This window comes from Berghia stephanieae, chromosome 6 (assembly GCF_034508935.2).
Source record: "Berghia stephanieae isolate SIO BIC M18660-M18661 chromosome 6, UCSD_Bste_1.3, whole genome shotgun sequence".
NCBI classification, from domain to species: domain Eukaryota; kingdom Metazoa; phylum Mollusca; class Gastropoda; order Nudibranchia; family Aeolidiidae; genus Berghia; species Berghia stephanieae.
This window is the reverse complement of record NC_088365.1, coordinates 51,773,555-51,790,528: the sequence shown is the minus strand read 5'-3', so window position 1 is coordinate 51,790,528 and position 16,974 is coordinate 51,773,555. Positions and strand designations below refer to the sequence as shown.

Genomic DNA, 16,974 nt, shown 5'->3' with positions numbered 1-16,974 from the left:
AAATGTGGACTTTTTAGAAGCCTTTACAGACTTGTAGGAAGACAATGTTGTTAAACACTAATTTCATGCCAATCTCTGATAAGCCTCGGGGGAAAGTGCGTATAGTGTAAACCTTTTTGCAATAAATAGCTAACTACCGTATGCTAAAAAGCTTCAGACCGTCTTATTAAAGAAGCCTTCCTTGTCTTAACCCCCACACATGAGATATCGTCTTAAATTACGATTAGATCATTTATTAGTAATGCAGTTTAAACGTTAAGAGTCGAAACAAACCGAACGTTTTCCTACTATTTTTCTTTCAATAAAATTCAAAAGTGCGCGTACGCGCACAGCACACACGACCACATACGCACGCGCGCAGACGCACCTCACATAGTACACACGAGCATACACATACGGCCTCCCTACATACGCGCTCATGTGTGTGTGTGTGTGTGTGTGTGTTTATATGAGAGCGAGTGAAAGAGCGGAAGAGGGTTTGTGTGTGTGTGTGTGTGTGTGTGTGTGTGAGAGAGAGAGTGTGTGTGTGTGTGTGTGTGTGCGTGTGCGTGCGTGCGTGCGTGTGAGCGACAGAGAGAAAAAGATATATCTAGAAATATATATGAGAGAGAGCGAGAGAGAGAGAGAGAGAGAGAGAGAGAGAGAGAGAGAGAGAGAGAGAGAGAGAGAGAGAGAGAGAGAGATTTGAGTATCACCATAACAACAGTAAACAACGGTGTTTATAAAAAGTCAAGAATGTTACTTTACCCGGCTCATTAAGACAATATTGTAAACATTTATGTTAAATGACTCTTGGCTGAATACCTAATATTATGTTACCTTCTGAAGTCAATTGATTTGTAAATTGTTATTTGTCATTGTAATAATATGAGACGTCAAACACAATTTGTATTTTCAGCGCCTTGATAGGCGAAAGAATCTTCACTAGGTATCCTCTCAAATTCTCGCTGAAATCTCGAACTGATTCGGAACGAAAAAGTCAAAGCATATTTGGTTGGTTGCCACAATGGATTTCTAGCCAATCGGTATCGTCGGTACATTATATTTGAGCCTAGCAACACTCACCAACAATCATGGCGGCTGCTGTTTTTCTTCTTGTTGCGGAGTAGAAAACAATATAAAAGGTTTATAAATTAAGGTTTATTGATAATTTCTGTTCATGTTTGTCTATTCTAATTAAGAACACACAATTTTTATTTATTGTTCATTTGTCGATGCATTAATATCACAAAAAGCGCTTGTTCCTTCACAATATTCAATATGATGTTCATCTAAGTTATTGTCAGTGTCAGCGAGAGTGGAAAAAAAATATATAATTTATTATTGTCATTGTACTACAGGGTAGAGGGTTACCTTGCTTGATTTATCTAATTTAGATGCCAAAAAGGGATTTCAAATTTTATCTCTTAAGTTTAGACGAGTTATAAAATGGAAATACTAAGTTTCTTTTACTTTTACTAAGATTTAAAGAGTAACATTAACATTAACAATGGCGACACGTTTAAGTTTAAGTTTGTTTTTGTTTTTTAAAAGAGAGAGATATTTCTCCTTATCGTGTGTCGGGTGGACATACAGAAGACAACAGGTTTGAAATAAATCAGTGAATAGTAAGTGACTTAATAATCCATTGATGTAGTTTTCAATTAATATCATTTCAAAAACAGATAATTTCCCTGTATTATTGTTGATTAGTGGTGTTGTTCTGTCCTTAATCATATAAGGGTTTGCCACAGTGCGGAAATGCTTTTTCGCATTACATTTCCTCACGACGCCTAGTCTACACGTTTTTACTGAAACTTTCACTTATCAGAAAGAAAATCGTCTTATTTAGAATTTAGCTGTACACAGTTTTCTTTTCGAATCCAAGACCGGTCAAGCCGCATTGTCCCTGTTGCCACCTTGTGTTGTTATTAACCCAGAAACTGATGATTGAGAGATTTTAGGTCATAGGACCTAGAATATTGCCATAACTAATTTTCTCTTTTTCACTGGGCTGGGGTGGGGGGGGGGGGGGTAGCATATCGGAGTGTTTTTTTTATCGTAATATATTTTTTATCTTACAAAGATTTGAAATGGATTTGAAGAGTGAGAGACGCTTTGTAGATGAAGTAAAAATAAAGGGTGAGGGGTCTTCACCTTGATAAAATGGAAAGAAACAGCCGAGGGGTTCAAGGGATATTTTCCCTATGCCAGTGAAAAAAAAAAACGGGAGGGGGGGGGGGGCGGGAGAGAGAGAGAGAACGAGGGTGCAGGCGTGAGGATAAACAAAACTTATAAGAAAAAAAAAAGACAGGAACGAGTCCCTTGTTTCACCGTTGTCAATAATTCAAATGGGTTTATTATGTGTGATTCTTCAATACATTGGTTACATTTTTACTCTGTTTTATTGGAGTGATCTTGTTAGCAATATCAATGTAGTGGACTATAGAAATTGAGATGAGTGGAAGAACTGTGACTTCCCAATGACTTTGGAATTGTTTGTGATTAAATTTGTCACCTAGTGTAAGGAGAATAAGTCACAAATCAGAACTAGTTTGTCCTATAATGTTAAACATTAAGCTTCCCAACAGCGTTGCTGAGACTGATTTTGTTTAAAATTATGCGTTTTCTTATGATCCAGTTATAGCTGTAGACCTGTTTTCGCCAAGAGAGCAGTAGCAATCGTATAATTAAAGTTTTATTTTAGCCCGGATCACACCACTGTTACCACTGTCTTGGTAGAAATGGTAGATGTCACTATTTAGTATGGCAACATGGAGGTATTAGATGTGGCTGATTCAACACACTTGGATTTTGTTAGATATATGTTTTCGTTATTTTTCTGGTTTGTTGTTGTTGTTGTGCGTTTGTTTGTTTTGGGTTTTTTTTTGTTTTTTTTGTTTTTTTGTTTTTTTGTTTTTTTTTTTTGTTTTTTTGTTGTTTTTTTTTTTTGGGGGGGGGGGGGGGGGGTTCAGAGGGGAGGGGGTTGATTTGTTTGGGGCTCTTTTTTTCATTTGTTTGTTTGTTTGTTTGCTTAAAATAATATTTCTATTTTCAGCCTGCATATTTATATTATTTATTATTTAATTTTTAGTCATCCATTCTTATTTATTATCTTGATATATAAAATTATATAATATATATTATATATATATATATATATATATATATATATATATATATATATATATATATATATATATATATATATATATATATTCTTTTCCCTTCTGCACAGAAAATATACCTGTAGCAATGGCGGATCAGGAAAATCAAAACCAAGGTGATGGTGAAGTTGCTGCCACAGAGACTGTACCTGCAGAGTCAGAGGAGCAAAATGCTTCTGTTGACCAAACAAACAATCAGGGTGGTGAGGAACAAGCAGTCGGTGATGCTGCAAAAGATGAGAAAGAACTAACTCAAGAGGAGTCAAAGCAGGAGGCGGAATCAGTACAAGAGGCAGAACCAACACAGGAGACGGAACCAGCACAGGAGGTAGAACCTGCACTGGAGACGGAGCCTACACAAGAGGCGGAACCAGGACAAGAGGCAGAACCTGTACAGGAGACAGAGCCAGCACAAGAGGCAGAACCTGCACAGGAGACAGAGTCAGCACGGGAGACGGAGCCAGTGCAGGAGGCTGAACCAGCTCAGGAAAGTACTGTTGAGAATCCTGCTGTTGAAACAAATGATCAAGAACCTGCTGCAGAGAACGTCGAAGAGAAGGCTGATGCAGAGCAAGCTCAGGGTCAACAGGAGGTATTGTTAATTTCTTATTTTGAGTATCTTAAGTATGTTTTAAACAATTCAAACCTCATGACGAAATCAGCTTAGGTAAATCTTGTTACAAATAGGGGTGTTGGCCCTTGATATCCTATGATGGGCCAGAGAGGTCAACTAATGCTGTTTCCTTCATCTCCTAATTTCAAGTATTTCATTTGACGTTGTCTTCTATCATAAAAGGCAATGGGTACTACAACTGCTCATAGTAGAAACTGGTGTGCTAACACTGTGCAACTCAACAGTATAACAATAATATTTATCAAACTTAAGTTATCAAATAGATGTTATAAATATAAATTTTGTTGAAAATAATTGACCAATACTTGGAGTGATTGTTTTCAATCAAAGTATTCTATGTTGTTTAATTGCAATGATGCGCTTCTTCATGCCTAAGTCAGCACATGTTCACTTTATTTCAAGACAAAAGAATTATATGGGAAGAGATATAAAATTGTATTAAACAGCTCTCAGAAACTTGTGGTTGAAATTATTTGTCACGTGAGAATGTATATATTTAATTTATTTTATGTAAAATGAATTGTGCATACATTGTCTTATGATATATATTTTGTAAAACTCTTAATATCAAAATATAGAAGAGATTGTTATTAATCATAACTAGAATATGAACATGCGTTTACATTGTCTACAACATTTATTATTTTACAGGTTGCCGCAGATCAGACAGCTGAAGAGGATACAAATCAAAGTATGTGAAAACATTTATTTGTCCTAATTTTCACTTTACATTCATCTCAATGATCATAAGGTCAATAGTTAAAAGACGTCTATAGCTTTAGTTTTATTTAGTTTTTGAAATGATTTTCAGATAACATATGGAAGTTGATTAATTTTAAATTGTCTTTTATTAATAATTTTGACCCAGAGGCTCAGTGGAAATATGTTAATTTGCAAGTAGATCTAGTACATGCATAATATCACAATCTTTAAGGCGATCTAGTTTACCCAGCAATGATTTGGTGACATGGTCAAATTTTTCATCTAACACACACACAAAGAGAGAGAGAGAGAGAGAGAGAGAGAGAGAGAGAGAGAGAGAGAGAGAGAGAGAGAGAGAGAGAGAGAGAGATATATATTAAACAAGAGATAAAGGGATAGTGATCTATGTAGCTTAATAATGTGAACTTTTAAGTCTAAGAAACTATGCCTAGCGTAGTTCATCAACGTCCAGGTGCATTACCCTGTTTTTCCCAATCAATGTTTTAAAATTTCAATCCATTGTCACTTTTCCCACCTCCACTCAATCATTGTATGCATGTGAGTACTTTTATTTTCACATTCACATGTAAACTTCCTTTCATCATGTCACCAGATGCAGATGAGACCAAAGAACCTGCAGCTGAGGGCACCACTGCAGAAGAGGCTCAGCAGGTTTGTGTTTTTTTTACTGTGCAACATCTTGATAACGACACCCCTGAATAACGACAAACCCTGGATAGTGACATTGACCTCTGGTTCCGATTTTTTTTTTTTTTTTTTTTTTTGCGATAATGTGTTATTAGTAATTTTTTTAAACCAAAATAGCAAGATACATTTTAGGAAAACCGTTGCACTGTTCAGCAACATCATTATAACAATAATCAACAACTGATATCGATGCTTGATACCCAACCATCATCATCTCATACTTTAAAAAAATTAAAAAACGCTTTTCCGCTCTCCCAATGAGATTGCTTTTTTACAAACCAATCAGAACACATTTACAACACTGCGTGGAATCAGCACTTGTTCATATGGAACCACCGCAAAAGAAGTTTAATCAGTGGATGGAACTACCAAGAGTCCTTTAACCTTCCCTGTTAGCTAACTATCAGAGGTATTGAAGGTTAACTAATAGCAGGCAAGGCTGTCTGAGTGGCCAATTGCCCAATTATGGATATTTATGGTCTAACAATATTTTGGAATAGCCGGGAAAACAATAACAACTCTTTCACTTTATTATTTTCCTTTGAAAAATCAGTTGATTTTCTAAACATCATTCCAAAATTGATATTATTGTGGTTAATACCTAGTTGTTTTGTAGGGATTTTTGGTGTTTTTTGTTTTTTTATTTGTTTTTTATAATATCGCAAGATGTGGATTTACTTATTTTAAATGCTTATAAATGTTTGTGCACTTAAATAAAATTTAAGTATTTTAAAACTCATCGGCAGTATTGCATGGATTTTAATTAAAATCAAAACTAGATGGGTGCATCTGTGTTCTTGTGCGGTATTATCATATTGGCACTTGATTTTTTAAATTTATTCTTAGTCTTGTTGAATGGCATTTGAGCACTTTTTACCATCAAAACAATGACAATACACATTGGAAAGTGAAAGCGTAGGTGGTATACCCTTTGTAAACAGGAGAAATACACATTCTAACGTTGTGGAACGTGTCTTCTCTCAGGCACTGGTCCCTGCATGACACTGTTATGTCTTCACAGGTCTCACCATGCCCCTTTGTTCCACCATCTTGAAAAGCCTGAAATAGCAATACCCCTGGATACTGACATGATTTTTCAGTCCCGGGTGATGTCGTTATCCAGGGGTTGCACTGTATTTTAAACTTAAATTGCTCAACATTTTTTATTTTGAATGATTAAGATTGAAATAATTTTGTTCAGGTTTTATTCATTGAAATAAAGGATTGACATGGCAGATAAATATTGGATAAAAAATTGATGTAATTCTTTTAAAGTTATACTTTGGTTGTTTTGTTTGGGGTATTTTGTTGTTTTTTTTGTTTTTGTTTGTTTTTGTTTTTTGGCTTTTTTGGGTTTATTTTAGTTTTTTTTTTTTGTTTGTTTGTTAGTTTGTTTTTTTTTATTTTGTATCGTCAAAATTTTGTTTCTATTTTATAACTGTGAATGTGTTGGAATTTCAGCCTGCTGAAGGCGGTGATGATAAAGGAGAGAATCTAGCTACAGAGGAAGTAAAGCCAGCTGAAGCAGAGGAACCTGCCACTGCTGAACCTACAGCAGAAGAAAATGCCGAAGCTGCACCAGCTCCTACGGAGGAAGCTCCTGCTCCTGAAGAAGAGGCAGCTACTGCTGATGCTGCACCTGAAGCTGAAGAGGCAACTGAAGAAAAAACAGAAATGCCTCAAGAGGAGCCACAACCACAGCAGACTGAAGAACAGGATGGTATGTTTTGAATGTTATGAAATAGATATAATTCAGAATTTGAAAAATAAATTCAGCCGTGAGTGATTATTAGACTGTCAAATTGGACCATGAATTTAATAGTGAAAAAAAGACTATTTTGTGCTTCCACAACCTAATACTGCTGAAATAGAGTAATGAGAGAGAGAGAGAGAGAGAGAGAGAGAGAGAGAGAGAGAGAGAGAGAGAGAGAGAGAGAGAGAGAGAGAGAGAAATATTTCATTCTTGTTTGTTATTATTTTTAATGAAACTTTTATCCTCCATCACCCCTGAAAACAAAGTAAACCAAAAAAAAAAATAAAACTTCCATTCAATTATTTACTTTCACAATTCCTTTTGTAGTGATATACTTTTGTTTATTTATTTCGAATCTTTAATGTCAAGTATATCAGATCTGTAACATTTTCTTGCATTAAAGCTGAACCAGTTCAAGTTGAGACCAGCGTCAAGGAGGGTCCCCCTGGTTCTCCGAAAATTGCCATGGAAGAAAAGAAAGTTTCTCATGTCAATCTAGATGCCACAGCAACAGGTAAGTTCCAAAATATTATACGCATGTGATAATGTAAACAGAAAATAAATAAAAGCAAAAGTAACCTGATTCATATTAAAAGGGGCTTAAGGCTCTGTCTTTTTGACAATCACTTGAGCTGAAAATAATATTGTATTCATTTTGGTTACTCTCCAGTGAAATTCGTCCTGATGCCCAGCGGTCAAGTTGTGACTCTCGCCTGCACCTTGGGCCAGACTCTGGACTCACTGAAGTCCCATTTTGCTGTGGAGCTGAAAATGTCTTCAGGTCTTATCATGATCATGTTTGACGGTAAGTTGGCATTACTCCAAAATTTGATGCTTATGCTAAACCATATCATCATCATCATCATCATCATCATCATCATCATCATCATCATCATCATCATCATCTTCACCATCATTTTCATCTTGATTAGCATGCATCTCAGAAATAAAATTTAAAAAAAACACATCTATAGCCCCCTTTTCAGTTATTTGTTTCTAGTTTCTTCTGTACAATTATATTTTATGCTTGCCTTTGCACCAAGGATACACACTCATTAATGTTTGTTATCGTTTACAAATAATCAAATGTCATCACTTAGGCAAAAACATGCCAGATGCAACCACCTTGGCCGATCTTGGTGTGGGGCCAAACGGGACTGTGCAGCTTGAAATGCAATCAGCTGACCCTGTCAACACACCGTTGAAACCTTACCGACCCAGACAAGAATACCACATGCCTGATGTCATCACTGTTAGAGTTATGACAGGTATGTTATTTGTTTAACTTGATGTGTCTATCTTTAAAGTAAAGAAATAAAAAATGAACATTTAACAACTTGTATCGGGACCAAAAATATAAGAGAATGCTTGGTTTATTCAAAAGAATTGTAACGATCCATTATGTCTTTCCTCTAATTTAAACAAATGTTGAGCAATGAAATTCCTTGCTCAATTAAAATTCATTCTCTTTAGAAACTAAAAGTAGTTGTAATAAGGCTTTGATTAATAAGTCATTTGTTACACATTCCTCAAGTAAGTTGACCTCTTTTATTGTAAAGATCAAAAGTCGCTCTTGTTTTATATATTAATGTTTCATTTTATAAATTCTGAAATGTATTTACACAAAAGAATTGTTAAGTTCATTTATAGACTAATAGATAAAGAGATAGAGAGAGAGGGAGGAGAGAGAGAGATGATAAACTGGTATGTAGTTTTTGTCATTTAAATTCTATTGTACTGCAAACTGCATTTCGAATAATTCTAATTTCAAAAACAATTACAAAACATCATCACAGAGGACGGTGAATCCAAAGATGTGGTGGTGGAGATTGAGAGGTCCCGCGTCAAGAAACCATTCCTGGGTGGATTCCGCAACAAGAACTCTGGAGTGGAATTCCACAACGCTGCTGCTCAGACTGCCAAGAAACCCAGACCACCTCCAACTATTGAGAGGTTTTGTCGGGATACTCAAACCTGTGAGCAGAAAAACACTGTAAGTCTACCTTTTTTCCCTCCTTTGTTCTTGTATATATTAATGGCATCTTCTTACTGTTGATGAGAGCTCAGATATAATGAAAACTAAGTCCTGCCAATCTCGTTATATTTGCGGTCTACTGTAATCTAATTTGCTTGAGTAATTGTAAAAATCATTATTCTTTTACATTTTTAGAAATTGATAGATGAATATATATTTTAAAAGATAAGTATGCTTTATTTGTCCATAAGGAACTTGGGTCTGCAAATGTGAAATTCAAGAATGAATAAATTGTAATTTTTTCATAAATTAAAAAAAAAACAATGTAATAGAAATCTAAGTGCATTTACAAAATTAATATTGACACATATAAATCTATGAAATGTTAAGGGCAGTATGTTTATGTGTAGGAATAGTTACAAGAAAACTTGTCAACTTAAAAGAAAAAACGAAAGCGCAATGATAGTTTGAAATCTTTCTTTGAATTTAAAGTGGGGGAAAAAAATAAGAGAGACAAGCAACTGTTAACTGAATCATACCCTTTTGTTGTTTACAGCGTCAACAAACTACAAATACGACCAGCACTCAGATGACTGGCATTGGCGTTTACGTCAGCAACATGGAAGACAAGCTCTTGACTCCTGGAAAATATTTCTCTGCCGATGAACACTGTGATATGATTCTTAGAAATGTAAGCCCATTTTCATCACATTTTATGAGATTTTAAATGTTTTTCAGTGTTTACATGAAGTCTTCATAGTTTTAAAAAGAAACACTGTAACAACTTGCATTTTTACTTTATTTTACAGATTTTTAATACTTTTGCTGTTATCTCAAGGGTCATGTCTAATATAAGTCTTTGTTGTCTTTCAATTAAGACATGTGTCATATAGCGTGATGATAGTAGCTTTAATTACCTTTAGTACTATGCAAATCGATTGTTGGTTTGTGAATCTGTTTATATTTGTTTTGTTTTTTATTTGTTTTGGGGGGGGGGGGGGTGGTATGGGGAGGGGGGCGTTGTGTGTGTTTTTTCAATTTATTTTAGAAATAGAATTTTTAAAAAACTTCAACAAACATTGATATTGATAAATGCTATTCTCAAAATGATTCTCTTTCCTTTACAGGTGATAATTTTACAAAAATATTATAGAAGGTGGTTAGCGAAGCGTTATGTAACCAAACTGAAGGAAGATAAAGCTAAAAGAATGGAATGGGAGCGCCTGGAAGAACTTCGCAAGAAGAGAGAGAAAGAGGAAAGAATCAAGAGAGACTATGCTCGAAGACTCAATCCAAAAACAAAAGCAGATTTCGATATGCTGCTTAATTGTTTGGAAAGTAAGTTGGTTGAGATAAACAATTTAAAAGCCTTAAAAGTTATCTCGTTTTTGCAGCTTATGACATCGTCTAAAGCGAATTAAATCAGAAGGTTTTTTTTAGGTTTTAAATTAGTAGTAAAGCTATTGTCACACAATGTAATTATAAACTTATTACATTCAAAAGAAGAAAGAAAAAAAAGAAAGAAAGGCAATCAGCATTCCATGAAGGAATATAGATAATCAATCAGGTAAATGGCTAATGTCAACAGGAATCACATTGGGGTTTAATAATTTTTCCAAAAGAAAAAAACGAAAGTGCTTGAAGTGTGGTTCGAACCTGGGTTCTCCCAGGTCAACTTACCCGCTCACATCATCTTGCCCTAGAACAATGTATTTCAAAAGACAGTTTGGTACAAATGATAAGAAGGACAAATAATTTGTGTGAATTTTTGAAGTCTAGTCACTGCAACTGTTTGTTTTTTTTTAAATTCTAGAATGGCGCCAGGAAGAAATGGAGAGGATAAATTCAACTCTAACTGGTGCTGAACGTAAAGCAGCTCTGTGCATGTTGTTGGATCAGGAAACAGAACTGTTGTCTGCCATTGAGAGACACAAGAATGAGGCCAATAAGGACAACAGAGATAACAGAATAATTGCTTTCTTAGAAAAGGTAAGAATTAGATTTTACATTAAAGCTTGCTGAGGTTTAGTTGGTCCAGAAGATAATAAATTGAATAGTTTTGAGACGAATTGTTGACTTTGATTGTCATCTTTACAATTTGACTTAGATTTTTTTTTCTATAAATCATCCATCTATATATTACAGATACCAACAATTTTGATTGATTTCTGATGCAATACCTTTCAAGATTTGACGCAGAAAAAAAGCACAAAACTTTGTGACTTTTTTCTTTTACCATTGAATATAAATCGAAATACTCAGACTTTCTATCAATATATTTTTAATCTAGGCTGCTGCTCCAAAGAAGTGGCAAGGACACGATGGTAAGCTGACTTACATGGACACGCCTTTTACTATCAGAGCCAAGGAGTTACGGGACATCTACAACAGTATCAATATGAAGTATCTCACCCAAGATGAGAGGCTGGACGTGCTACTCACTTTGAAACACACTGTCAAGGTTTGTCCTTTACTCAGTCATAAACACAATGGACACCATAAAAACGTTTTTACAACATCTTCTAAAAGTACTCAAAACATTTTACAAAGGGGTCTTATTCCAAAACCGTAACTTTTATCATGTAGGACTAGAGATAGAGATAATGCCCACAAGGCATTGATACAATTTGTAAAAACATACAATGCTGGTACTTACTTTACGCTTGACTATGCTGAGAAATTGTGAGTAAAGTGTCTTTTCCAAGGACTCAACTTTGTGCGGACTTTCATGACTAAAGCCGAGTGTCTTGTCATGTCTTAAGACAGAGCCAAACTTATTTTTGAAGCTGAAGAATAGTTGTTGTTTTTTTGTTTTTTTTTGTTATTTTTTAAATTTTGTTTCATAATTATGTCCCTCTCTTTTTCATTCTGCAGACATTTTACATAAAATTTTATCTTTACTAAATCTTGAGTATTTTTAAAATCATTTTTCTAAACAGCTGCTCAACATGCTTGAGTTTTCAACCTTCTTAAAAATTGTCGGGCATATTATTCACCGTCTTGATTTTTATCATCGTTAACATATTTAATAATATACAACTATCTTTTACCACAGGAGCATGACTGTAAATTGACCCAAGAAATAATCGAGTTGATTGACAGAGAGGCAGATCTCCTAATGAGAGGCGTCAAGGAAGGGAACTTAACTGGGCTTAGGAAACGAATTTCAACACTCTTCCTTCAGTACATCAAGACACCAACCTTCAACCCAGAAGCTGCCAGGTTGCTCAAAGTAAGCGTATGACAAGTTCTAGTACAATCATATGATGGACTTAACTTACTTAAATCCTTTGTTAAGATCACTTGGGATGTTAAAACTTGTTGCAAGATAGTAGAATTGTTGAAAGATTGATTAAATACTTTTATAAAAGGAAACAAAATGATCCACCTTAGATCCCAGAGCATTGACTTTGTGGTAAAGAAAATATATTCAAACTGTTAATAAGAGTTAAGAGATATTTGATTATAACGCAATCAATCAAAAGACATTCAGTATTTAGTCAGCAAACTATGTGAGAAATATCCTTAATAAAATTCATCATGAAAATATTAAAATATTCCATACTGCTTTTATATGTATTTTAACTTTTTTTCATGTGTATTCAATACGTTTCCCTTTTTAAAAAAATTAAGCTGAGTTGTTTACTGGTTTAAAATTTTTAAAATCTTCATTCTCAGGTTCCTCAAGATCCAAGCACATTGCGCAAGAACATCAACTACTGCCACAGCTGTGGCCGCTATCTTCCATCCACAGAGTTCTTTATCACTTCCAACTCCAAACAAGTTGGCCGTTGCCGTAACTGCATGAAGGTGGAGAATGATGGCAGACAACGTGAGGACTACACATTCTACCGTGTCATGCTCAAAGCTCTGCGCAAGTCAGAGGAAGCCATGCAAGATGGCAGCAGTATCTGCTACTTGCTCCAGGTCAGTATTTATATCATTTGTTGACACCAAATTGACGTTTCATTTTGTAATATCTTTAAAATGATATAGCAGTATCTGCTACTTGCTCCAGGTCCGTATTTACATTATTTGGTGACGCCAAATTGACATTTAATTTTGTAATATTTTTTTAATGATATAATCTCGAGCATTTTGCTAGTATTAGATTTTATTTTATATTTATCTCACCTTCAGACATTTTTTCTTGGCTTGACATTTTGCTTTGCTTTCACCATTGCCGAAACATCGTTTTCATCAAACGTATTTCATAAACCATAATTAAAACTAAGTAGATAACAACTATATGCATTAAATGTATTTGTTTACTATAGAAACTTGTTTGTCTGATGACATTCCATCCCCGACAGCGTGAGAAATTCTGACAGTTGTGAAAAATGTACCGTTCAATTCAAAAACATTTCTTTGACAGGATGATTTAATTATTTTGATACAGAGCCTTAACCTAACACCCCATCCCACATCACGCAATTGTTGCGTCTATCTTCAATGTTGAAGCTGCAACATTATGGATTGGCATGGATATGGATTGGATTTTTTATATATTGGATATCTTGTTTCTCCTCATCTTATAATATAATTATGACATGCAATTAGCTCGTTTATCTCTTATTTTAAAATATTGTTTTTAGGAGAACGACCTCCGATACTTGGTTGAGAACATCTGGAGTAACCAAAGTGTCCTTAGTGCCTGGGATGACCTGTACGACCTTGTGTTGGTGCGATGGGATAAACATCAAGAGTGGTCTCCCTGGAATTGCATCCTCCTCACTCACGATGAGGCTGAAGCTCATCAGAAGCTATTTAGCTTGGAAGAGGTGAGTTAATATTCAAACTTAATTATGTTAAGCTTGATGATGATGATGATGATGATGATGATGATGATGAAGGTCATCCCCTCAAACTTTGAAAAGAAATAAATGTACAAGCTTTTGGTTAGTAGCAAAGTCATGATGCTGATAATGATGATGATGATGATGATGATGATGATGATGATGATGATGATGATGAAGAAGGTCATCCTCTCAAACTTTGAAAAGAAATAAATGTACAAGCTTTTGGTTAGTAGCAAAGTCATGATGCTGATAATGATGATGATGATGATGATGATGAAGAAGGTCATCCTCTCAAACTTTGAAAAGAAATAAATGTACAAGTATTTGTTTAGTAGTGAAGTCATTTTAATGATGATTATGGTCATAATATTTATTATTACCACCTGTCTCTTCTTAAGGAGTAATGCCTTGACATGTTTTTAATTAATTTTTTTTTCAATTGCTATCAACACAGGGATATGGCCAAGTCTTCATTCACAAAGTTACACAGAAGCACAACTTTGCAAGGAACTATTTCTCACGTCTGCCCGGCATGGCTGAATTACTCCGCCAGAAAGTGGGGAATCGTGACCTCATCAATAATGCTAATGGTCCCACTGTGTCAGGTCACACAGTTCCCAAGGCTCAGAAAGTTTAACGAAGATTCTTTCACGATGTATTGTATAATAATAATTATTATTATAAACTTGAAACTAGCATATTTAAAAATGAAAGGAAACCTATTCAATGTATATTTCTTAAATATGATTAATACTTTTTATTATTTTTTTTTCTCATAGCGTTAAATGTGATAAGACATCATTTTCATATCATCAAAGCATTCATGTAGTAAATCATACAGTTTCTATTTCGACCATAAGTTCAGAACATAATATTTTAATTGATAGCATTTCAATTAAAGAAAGAGGATGACACATAAATAACATCCACCTATTTGATGTTGTTGCTAACATAATGAATATTTGCAGTGAAAAAGTCATAGACTTGAAAAGCTATTGTTTTACGTGGGAAATATCAAGGTTCAAATAATATTGTTGTTTCGCCTTTCGTCACTTTGGTATGATTTGTATGTAATGAGCGATTAGATCTTATTCAGGTCTTGAAGAAGATTCAAAATCAGTGTCGTCTAAGGAGGAGGTTTTGACTTCATTTGAGATATAGTTCCTTATTTTGTTTCTGGTGAAGTTATTTATTAATAAATATTAAGTTTGTTGTTTGAGGTTTTGGTCTACTTGACTACAAGGCTTCATACTGATTTATAGTTATGAGAAAAAACTTTTCTGACTAAATGGACGGAATTGTCATGAAGTGAAATACGATTCAGAATATTAGGTTAGGCATGAATGAATAATAGAAATTATAGATACTTGATGTGCGGATGGACCTTAACCCAATCAATATTCTAGTTTGCTATTATGTTTGGATGACATGTCACCACTATAAGTTCTGGTCGATAAATATTTAGTGATCTTATTTGTTCCCCCGTCTCACGAATTATTCTGTGATATTTTCTTTTGGTCATTGGTATGCTTTTTAAATTTGAATATTATGTCTTTTTGCCGTCAATGTAATAGGCAAATCAATGCGTACCATGCCAAATAAAAAGATCAGATGAAGTCAGCATCCTGCCACTTTCGTATATTTCGTTCTTGTGATGTGATCAGTCCTATTAAAGCTTTTTAAGTATATGACTTATTCACATTGTTCTATATGATATGCACATTTGTTATCTCGGTGGAAATGTGCTTTGAATTTTAGATGCATTTCTCTCTTTCCTTTTAGAATAAGTTATTGAACATGTGCATGTCTATTATTGTCACACAGCACTTCAAAAGATGGTAGTGGGTTTACCAATCATGTTGTATTTTGTGACTGGTCTCAATATCCTAAATCATCCAAAGTCACTGTTAATTATTTGACGCCTTCTGCAAAAATCCTTCCCTTTAAAAATGATGTCCGAGTGAGAATGTGAAATAAAACTAAATAATTGTCCCTTTATAGCGCCTCAGACTTCAATTTTTAAATCTCATTTATAGGCTTATCATAATCCTAATATTTAATGATGAAAACCATATAAACAGTACTTAAAATTGCTTACATCGGTTTTTTGTGGGTTTTTTGTTTTTTTTTTGTTGATAGAATAAATGAAATTTTATAAAGTGGCTTTTCTTCAATAAATGGAGTAAATCAATTTATTTCAGGGTTCAACTTGTACAAATTACATTTCAATTTTTCAAATGGGACTGAATTATTTTACACCAAGGCAAGTGCCTTTACTCCTGAAGGCAAAACATATTTTTTAAACATTGAGCAATAAAAGAAAGTGACAAAATGAAAGTGAAATGAAAATGAATTTTGTTGAACAATAAAATGAAGAAAAAAAATCTGTTTCACTTGTTCCATCGTCTTTAAAACTGGCAAGGCATCTTTTCCAAAACCTTTTACTTTGATTGGTTGGTTTGTGGGTTTGTTGGGGTTTTTTTTTTTTCTTTTTCATTACACGTGTTTTTTTTCTTTAATGTTTGGGATTTTGTTTTGTTTGTTTGGGTCTTTTTTTGTTTGAAATAAAGATATGAACAAGTGTGTATGAAAGGTGCCAGACAAAGCAAGAAAAAAAATAGAAGAAGAAAAAACATCCCTAAAAATCAGTCGACCTCGTTATCTTATACTGGCGCCTGCTCCTTAATTTCTTTAAGAAGTTTGACAACGTTTGTAACACAATTAGATCATTTTTCAGCGCCTAAAACTTGGAGGATGAAAAGACGGAGAGATTTAAAGTTCAGTGCATGCAGACCCACTGTGTCACTCGACACTAACTTTGGTGATGTAACGGAAGTTGAACACTTAAGGCATAAATGTGGGACATTTCCCAAGAGGATGGTGAAAACCAGATGAAAATAGCTATAATAGTTTTTGAACAATATGTCTGAAATCAGGGGAAAACTTTATGGACACCTTGTATATCTAAGAGTAATCTGTGGTTGTCTCTAGTATGAGACCGCCTAAAAATTCCATTCAGACAAGAGCAAGGGAACAAACCATAAAAAAAAAGGGGGGGGGGGGAATATCACCCCCCACCTTCCACACACACACTCACATACAGATCAGACACCCTTCACCGCACACACACACACACACACACACACACACACACACACAAATAGAACATATTTGACTGTTTTCTTCTCTCCACACACACACACACACCAACATACACACAAATAGAACACATATTTGACTGTTTTCTTCTCTACACA

General features: G+C 34.5%; 2 protein-coding genes across 3 annotated transcripts in view; one reads left to right on the top strand and one right to left on the bottom strand.

The window, feature by feature from the left end:
* Positions 1–935, bottom strand: part of LOC144975233 (dynein axonemal heavy chain 7-like) — a 95,987-nt gene extending 95,052 nt beyond the window's left edge. Inside the window, exon 1 of the mRNA XM_078919127.1 lies at positions 820–935. The gene's annotated coding sequence lies outside the window, so the exon portion shown is untranslated. The remainder of the gene's footprint in view (positions 1–819) is intronic.
* Positions 936–1,028: 93 nt separating this feature from the next.
* Positions 1,029–15,715, top strand: LOC144975232 (IQ motif and ubiquitin-like domain-containing protein). Of its 2 annotated transcripts, XM_078919126.1 has the most exons (18): positions 1,029–1,124; positions 3,218–3,474; positions 3,619–3,738; positions 4,432–4,471; positions 5,096–5,154; positions 6,652–6,910; positions 7,347–7,457; positions 7,614–7,748; positions 8,044–8,211; positions 8,740–8,936; positions 9,475–9,609; positions 10,046–10,256; positions 10,732–10,907; positions 11,209–11,379; positions 11,974–12,150; positions 12,597–12,845; positions 13,514–13,699; positions 14,172–15,715. In XM_078919126.1, the coding sequence occupies exons 2-18, from the start codon at positions 3,235–3,237 to the stop codon at positions 14,352–14,354; spliced, it is 2,817 nt and encodes a 938-aa protein (XP_078775252.1). In that variant the 5' UTR covers positions 1,029–1,124; positions 3,218–3,234; the 3' UTR covers positions 14,355–15,715. The 2 variants fall into 2 exon arrangements, with proteins under 2 accessions (XP_078775252.1, XP_078775251.1); XM_078919125.1 differs by having other exon boundaries at positions 3,218–3,738.
* The last annotated feature ends 1,259 nt before the right edge of the window (positions 15,716–16,974 follow it).